This window comes from Humulus lupulus, chromosome 4, assembly GCF_963169125.1.
Source record: "Humulus lupulus chromosome 4, drHumLupu1.1, whole genome shotgun sequence".
NCBI lineage: Eukaryota > Viridiplantae > Streptophyta > Magnoliopsida > Rosales > Cannabaceae > Humulus > Humulus lupulus.
In genome coordinates this window covers 21,360,572-21,369,672 of record NC_084796.1, presented here as the reverse complement: position 1 = coordinate 21,369,672, position 9,101 = coordinate 21,360,572, and the positions used below count along the sequence as shown (strand labels likewise).

The window sequence follows — 9,101 nt, the reverse complement described above, 5'->3', positions numbered from 1 at the left end:
TCGCACAATACAGACAGAGAATGTTCACTGTTGCCATCCCACGTGACATGAGGGAAGCATGCATGTGTAAGGGGTTTGGTTCTATTCTGATTGGACCAGCCCTCCAATGGTATACTAATTTACCTAATAATTCTATTTCTACTTTTACACAATTGTCTGACACTTTTGTTGAGCAGTTTGCTAGTAGCAGGAAACTTGAAAAGTCTGTAGAAGACCTCTACATCATAGTTCAACGACGAGGTGAGCCCTTACAAGATTGCGTAGGCCGCTTCAACAAAGAGAAGGTTTCTATAACCATTGTAATCAGGACACAACCATCTCAGCCTTCCACAAATGACTTCGCTACGACTGAGACCTATACAAAGAACTTACCAAGTATCCTTGCAAGATGATGGAAGGCGTTCTCGCCAAGGCCTGGGCACATATCAAATGGGAGGAGGATGAAGCTAACTATTATCACTATTTTCCAAGGAAAGACTCTCGAAGAGACTCAAGGGTAGACAGACGACAGAGTGACAGACAATCTGAGCCATACCCGTATCCTAGTAGATCAGAGAACAGAAGGAGGGAGTACAACCGGTCGTCCGAGACACGTCTCCGAGATGGACCAAAGATACCAGAATACAATCTTTCGATCTCACCAGCCAAAGTCGTTGGCGTACTAAAAGGACTCGGAGACAAAGTGAAATGGCTGGAAATGATGAGGGCTCCATCTGACCAACGAGATAGAACAAAATGGTGTGAGTTCCAAAATGACCACAGCCACCGAATGGATGAGTGCATTTCCTTAAGACGTGGTCACCTGACTAACTTGTTCATAGACAAAGGCAAAAGAACATTCCAGCAAGAGGCAGACATGTCAGTCGTCCAAAGAGAAGTAACCCTGCTGATGCCACCTACTCATGAACGGACAGTGAACGTAATAACTGGTGGCTCTGAGGTAAGCAGAGTCACCCATTCAGCAGCCAAAAGACATGCCAGGCATACCAACTGGATCATAGGAGAGTCCAGCGGGATAGAGAAGAATACCATCAACCTACTAGCTCAAACCATCAATTTCTCAACAACACAGTCAACCAGACTCCTCAACCCACATCATGATGTTCTTGTTATTGCACTTTACATTGCTAATTGTCTTACTAAACGTATTCTTATTGATAATGGCAGTTCAGCTAACATTTTGTTTTTAAGTGCTCTCAGGGAAATGGGGATAGATGAATCAAAGATCGAGCTACCTGTCTATGCCGAAGGAGTCAATCTGTCCACAAGATTCCTGGTAGTAGACTCTCCGTCTACTTACAACGTGATACTAGGTCGACCATGGATACATGAAATGGAGGCAGTCCCTTCAACATACCACCAAGTTCTAAGGTTCCCAACTAAATGGGGAGTAAAAGAAATCAAAAGCCAACAGAAAGACTCAAGAGCATGTTACCAGACTACCATGAAGGACAAACCTGCTCAGTTATAGCAATTATGATTGACTACCATGAAGACAGACTGACTGACTCCCAGATGAACCAACTAGACGTGGAGGAGTTAGAAGAAGTTCAGATACATCCAGACTTCTCAGATCACAAAGTCCAAATCGGATCACGATTGGACCCTGACATCAGAACTAAACTCATTGATTTTCTATCTGTCCATTATGATTGTTTTGCTTGGTCCCATGCGGACATGACTAGAATTGACCCCAAAGTAATTGTCCATAAATTGCAGGTTGATCCAGACTACCCACCAAGGAAGCAAAAAAGAAGAAAATTTTCCCCTGAAAGGAACAAAGCCATTAGCGAAGAAGTTCAAAAGCTCATTGAAAATGGGTTCGTGAGGGAGGTGCATTATCCCGACTGGTTGGCCAACGTAGTCATTGTGAAGAAGAAGAATGGAAAATGGCGAGTCTGCATCGACTTCATAGACCTCAACAAGTGGTGTCCAAAGGACTCATTCCCATTACCACACATAGACATGCTGGTAGACGCCACAACCAGTCATGAACTTCTGAGCTTCATGGATGCATACTCAGGATACAACCAGACCCTGATGCATCCAGACGACCAGGAAAAGACAACCTTCATGGCCAACTTGGGCATATTTTGCTACAAGGTCACGCCATTTGGACTGAAGAACGCAGGAACGACTTACCAGAGATTAGTCAACAAGATGTTCGTCGACTTGCTGGGAAGGACGATGAAAGTCTACATTGACAAAATGCTCGTCAAATCCCTCATTGCAGAGGACCATATCAACCATTTAAAACAATATTTTGACATTCTTAGGAAATATAACATGAAACTAAATCCAACTAAATGTTCTTTTGGTGTGACTGCAGGAAAGTTCCTTGGGTACCTAGTAACTCAAAGGGGAATCGAGGCTAACCCAACACAGATAGTGTAACGCCTTGGATAACCAAAGTCGTTACACTGTGTGTTTAAAATAGTGAAAGACTTGCTAACCAAGTCTTTCAAATGAAAACGTGATCCTATAGTCATAAACAAGTTTAGTTTAAAATATTTTGGTCATAAACAGATAATTCTCATTAAAATGATTCTTTAGTACATGGGATCCCAAAACAGGGTTTAAAAGACATATTTACAAAAATTCTAAAAGTTATAAATACACATGGCCACTCTAATGGAAAAATATACATTTTAGATTTTCGTCACTGTACAAACCCTCGACCGTGGCGGCCGAGTAGCTGACAATGTACACCTCACCCCCAGAGCTCTCCAACTCATGGTTGAACCATCAAACCCTTGCCTTTACCTGCACCACGTAGCACCCGTGAGCCAAGGCCCAACAAGAAAACTATAATGCATAGCATAATAATAATAAAAAAATAGTAATCAAATAACTTACAAATCATTAATCAAATACTCAATGGACCGCTTCATTCACATAATCAGTAATATCAGTCAATAAACCAATAATTAACCATCCAGACAATGAGCATGCCACAATCATCAGATTAACATCAATAAACATTTCACACAATATCTAGGGTCGACGCCCTTAGGCCCCACCCTCTGTTTAAGTCACTGTCTTTGGCTCACTTAGGCTGAGCCCAGTGTTCAACCCACTGACTCTGGCTCGCTTAGGCCAAGCTCAATGGTTATTTGATTAACCACAGCTACCAGTGGCCGAGCTGCGTCCTGTGCGCAAATATTGATTTCGGCACTCTTAGGCCATTTATCACATGTCCCCATGACATAATACCATCTTATGACATCACATACAAATATAGGGAACTCTTAGTCCCAACATAACCACATAACGGGGTGCAGTTTTCTTACCTTTGATTCCGAGCACTTTGGTTAATAGAAACGACCCTCGAGCACGATCCTGTCTGAGCCCTAGCATACACCTAGTCACAAACGTAAAATAGAATCCTCATTAAATCTTAATTTCGTTACCCAACTTTGGGACCAATCCCATGCCCTTGGGAAGCCCAATTCCACCAAACTGGGTGGTGGAATCAACCCTCATGCCTTTAAGCAAAAACCCTAAGAAAAATACCCAAAACCCATTTTTTGGAGGCAGGGTAGCGCTACAGCGCCACTATGTGGGCGCTACAGCACTACAGACAGGGACAAAATCCCCCCAAAAAATGAAGCCTAGCGCTGTAGCGCTCCAATGCTAGCGCTACATCGCTACAACCAGCCATGCATGAATTTTCTGGGTTTTCCTTCGAACTTCCCCGAGCCAAAGCTCTACCAAACCACTCCAAAACTTATCCAATTTCAAAATTTATAACTCAACCAAAACAACCCATCAACATCAAAAACCTAACTCAAAGCACCAACAAATAAAGAAACCAAACTTGAGCTCAAAAGCTCAAGAACATCATTAGAAAAACGAGAAACCCAGAACTTCAAAGTTAGAATTGATTACCTTAACTGAGAGAATTCGACCTTAGGTTGTTTCTATGCCCTTCCAACCTTTAGTTCCTCAAATTCCTAAGCTCAAGCCCCTTGATTCCTATCCAAAACTCAAATTCAGAAACAACTTCATCAAAGACAGAAAATTCAGACCAATCTCTGTAAATTTTACCTTAATTGGACACTAACTCCAGCTGAACTTCTAGCCACTTCAAGGATCAAAGTCCCAAGACTTTGCCCATACCTTCCCTGAGTTTCCAGCTCCAAAACCCACAAGAAATGGTGAGGAATAGGCAAACCGAGTGGAGGAGAAAAAGGTGAGTTAAATGTTCTGTTTTTTCTGCTTTCCTTGTTTCCTTTAGCTTCTACCCTTTTCTATAACTTCCACTAACTCTAAAAAGCAGAATAACCCTTATCCTCTTTTAAAACACCAAAAGACCCGTTTGCTCTCCCAAATATAACCAAGCCTTTAATCACTCTAAGGGCATTTTGGTCATTTTCTCTTAATTCCCTCTAATTCCTTGAGTGTCCCTAACATTTACCACTTAAATCCTGTTATCTAACTAATCACCAATTATTTTCCCCAATTCCTAATAATCTTCAATATATTTCCCAAATTCCCAGAAATACCCCCAGGCTCCCCCTAAGCCGGGTATAAATCCTCACCATGACTATAATGCTAAACCGCTCACTAGGATCGCCTCGAGCCACAAGCTGCAAATATATCCACATAATAATGTGGTCTCAACAATTTGTCACAAATAATTACATTTATGCCCTCAACGGGCCAAAATTACAAACATGCCCTTATGAACAAAACAGGGCCCACATGCATATTTAATACTCATAAACATGCATCTAACCATATCCATATACTCATCTAATCATGCATGCCATATAATCATGCATTTAATCAATAATTCACATAAATACCAATTATGCCCTCTCGGCACACTAATCATGGACCTTAAGCCTTATTAGCAACTTTGGGTCGTTACAACTATCCTTTCCTTATAACAATTTCGTCCTCGAAATTTATTCGAACACCCATCAGGTAATAAATCTCACATCTCTGACCATAACTTCAGAGTCCAATTTTTTTACCTTTAATCCTTCTATAAGACTCTTACTAGAGTGACCGTCTTGTTCCATAAGATCTTATCTTATAACTGTAATCTCATTAACCTTTTCTCGCCCAAAAACTCTGCTAAAACCCCAGAGTCTACTTATCTCATCAGCGATCATTTTTCGTCTTGTTATTAACATCAATAAAACTCATAAGCTACCACCCACACCAGGGTAAGGCAAACTTGTAGGCCCCTGGCCTAATACTTGGTACGATATCAGAATTCTTGTTAAACCGGGAATTAAACTCCCTTTTTCTTCCCCAGACTATCATACCCTTTCTTGTCTACACTGCTTGGAGAATTACAAGTCTATCGTTCTGGAATTTTGTGTTCCGACACTTGAATCTTGCAAACTCTTATGTCCTTCCAGATGGGCAGATGCTCCTACCCTAATAATTCTCATAACTTCATTGGTTTTCCCCCGAACCAATACTAAACCATAATACTCATCATCTTTTGTTTCCTTACTTAGAATTAGCACTTCATGCTTCCTATCTTACCATATCTTATGCTATGACACTTCAGTCGCAAGCCAACATTCATCACTGTGACTGATCACCAAAGGACTATACTTTTCTTAATATCCCAAACACTTACACATTCAATGCGTAGTTCTTTTAAAATAACCATCAATCCTTCAGATTGCCATCTTATCTATAGACAACCACCAATTCTAAGTTCCAATCCTATTCCCTTCATTCTCTAATTTCTTTCCAGAACCTGGAAAATTAAAGAGTCTCAACCCGTCACCATCAATTGTCACGCCACGTCACTCATTCACACGAACCAAAATATGTTAACTCAATCTATCGAGTTATAACCTTCTATATACAATCATCCTACAATCCACCATTATACCATTATATCTTTCAATATCTAAATATTAGATCTTATCACCCATTTAAACCTCCTGACTACCATATGTCTAAAAAGGTAGTACAATGTTCTTTCAAGACTTTCATCTCCACACCAAATTCCATCGGATTACTCATCCGATCTTTATATTTTAACTAATATTACAATGGTAGGATTCTTAACCATTCTCACAAGATTCTCTTCCTGACTTTCGTTGCCCATCGAGACATATAACTATCCACAACCCATCACAAGCGCTATATTAACCTCAACTGTTACTTTGTCTGAGCTTGCCGTAACCCGTGGCATCCTATCCAACTGACCCAGACCTTCTCAAGTACGAGATCAATTTTCAAATTAATTTTCCTTTTGTACAATCAAGAATTTCTAACATAAATTACCCAGTAAGTCTCACTGGATTCTGGTCTCAGGGTTGTCCCTCTACAAATGACCAAGCACTCAAATCTCTTACGCTATACCTTCACCATCAACTTAATATTCTCTATATACCAACCATGTTCCCATTATTTCACCTACCGCGAGGCTCAAACCATCATCCCCCCAGTCTATATCTAGGCGCATCTCAGACTTGATGCACCGTTTACAGTTTCATGTTCTTAAAACAAATTCAAGGTCCCTCACACTACCCTTCTGTAACCATCCATTACACACGGACTTCCATACCACGAGGTGTTAACCAATCCTTATTCCGTCTTCCAAAAATCTGATACAAAGTTGTCCATTCAGTCTACCCTTAGGTTCTTTTGTCGTTCTAATCTCTAATATGGCCGTCCTCCAAAGATACTTATGTAGTAGATGACATGTTCACCAGTCTTGTTGTGCTTCCTATCCTTCAGATGTTCTTCAAAAATCTCTATGTGGCTTCAGACTAAATCTCTTCATACCTAATCCCTTCTCTGCTTGTAGCATGACCTTGAATACCCTTGTCGAGATTGAAACTGACACCTTCTGGAGTTTTACCTGTTACCCTGCTTCTTCAGTCTTAGTATCGTCAATGTAGTAGTAGTTCACATTCTGCTTCTGGTTGGAAAGTAGTTCAATGCATCCTTGACGAACCTAGATGTGACTTATTCATATCCTTCCTGTACTCTATGCTTGTTGAACTTACCTGTGTTATTGAAGCTTAAGTCAGTTAAGAATCTCTACTGGTACTCCATCACACCCCACTTGGTACAAATGATAAATCATGAAATGTCTCTTTCTTTGATCCTCAGCTGGTAATAACCAGATCAAAGATCAATTCCTGAAGACATTGTCCTGTCTTGTAACCGAGCATTTAAACTCTTCATCCTTAGCAAGCGATGACAACAAATTCCACGATACAACGCTCTGTCTCATCCATCCCTAAGCCAGATACTTCTTCAACTGAACCAGTAATTCTTTCTGCCAAACTAATGCCATTCTTCATACTGTCCCCGATACCGAGTCTGTCCATAGCCAACTCCTGAAGCATACTCAAGAACTCTTTACATACTCATCTGAATCCCTACTGACCACTTTAGTTTCCATTCAGTCCAACTTATATACTTCAGGTGATGTCCCTCGCAATCCATGGTTGTCTTTTACCAAATTAGCTCTCACCCAGGTTCATAACAAGGCTCTCATATGACGAGCTCAATTACTTTCACCACGAATCCCCCCAACCAGCACTAATATCTCAAGCCCCTCGTAGGATAACCTTGAGGCATATACTTCATATAGGAATCCTTCTTGGGAGATACATAACACTGAACTCTTTCAGCCCATAATGTAACCAAGAACGAGGATTATCAAGTCAACCGGTCACCTCCGAGGGACAAGCCTCAGACTTCAAATGTAATAAGGCATTTCAGTCTTCCATTCTCTAATTTTGGACAATCCCTAATCGGACCTAACGTACTGAACCATTCCATGTAGATAACGTGTCCTTATCTGGCATCTTTCTAGATGGCGTCCCCTGCTTCTGGTGCATACTGAGTAACTTCACTAAGCCTCATCACTATCCTGACGACTATCTTGTAAACTATACCCCTTCCTGTCAAAACCAGGAGACAAAGAACTATCAAGGGCTCTTCTGTTCCGATTACTGAGTATCTGCCCTGACCAAATTCCACCAATGGGAATACTGTCATCCGCATTTCTTGCCCTTCGACATCCACGCTCCATACTTCATTCCTTATATCTCAAATACCATGGTCCTCCCTGCTGCCCAAGCACAGATGAAAATCTCATGCACTGAAGTAGCCCTGATGCTTTGGGTCATCCCAGAGTTTAATCCTTAAACGAGTCATCATCTCCAGCTACATCCACTTATATTAGTCTCCCAAGAGAATCAACCAACCCATTAGCTCGTTGACATACATTGTCGTTACCGTACCATTCTTAACCCAGTTCATAAACTTATTAGTCTTCGTAGCTCAGACTACATCTTTATACCCTCTTTATTGAATCACTGCCTAAATTCCTCTCAACCCTTTATGACAACATCTTAGGTCAGAGTACTACTTTCAGGCATTCTTCTGCCACAACCACTTAGCGCAACCACTTTGTCATGACCTATCACCTTCATGTAATTAAGGATGGGATTAGCTATGTTCATCCTCTAATAAATTCCTAGGTAGATCCAAACCTCCCTCAAAACCAGGGGATAATGCCTCTAAAGCCTTCCATATAGTAATCTTATCTGTCTATACCTTTAAGTTAACCAACACTGGTGCCCCTGCTGTTACACTATACAAAGCAGCTTTTTCCCCAGAAAAACCCGCTGTTTCACCCATCTAGTCTTATCTATCAGATCTCACAGCTTACTCACATACCAGGGAACGTCTGCTGCGACCTTCAGGGGTAGATGGAAGGCTCCAATCCCTATCTATCATTTGCAACCCCCACTATAACATTACCAGGTCCACTTAACCATTCTGAGCACAAACAATCTGAATTCATCCACCATTACTGGCTAAACCCCTCAGCCCTGATGTTCATATCCAAAGCCATCCCACGGGCAGGTCCAAACAATCACACTAACCATACACACATAACAAACACCAATCTACATTAATATGCATTAGTTAACAAATTCATTGCTACTAAATGTAATCATGTTCATCATGCTTTCCATATACCAATAAGCAGATAAAGCATATAAGTTAAATTTAAACAATTAACCACATGTAATCAATATACAAACCATTATCCAAATGTTCATCCAAATACATAAATTAGTCAGATAGACCACTCAGTCAAA

At 40.9% G+C, this 9,101-nt stretch overlaps 1 protein-coding gene across 1 annotated transcript; it reads left to right on the top strand.

Annotated features, from left to right (window-relative positions):
• The first annotated feature begins 391 nt into the window (after window positions 1-391).
• LOC133831973 (uncharacterized) lies at window positions 392-1,471 on the top strand. Its single transcript, XM_062262373.1, has one exon. The coding sequence runs from the start codon at window positions 392-394 to the stop codon at window positions 1,469-1,471; it is 1,080 nt and encodes a 359-aa protein (XP_062118357.1).
• The last annotated feature ends 7,630 nt before the right edge of the window (window positions 1,472-9,101 follow it).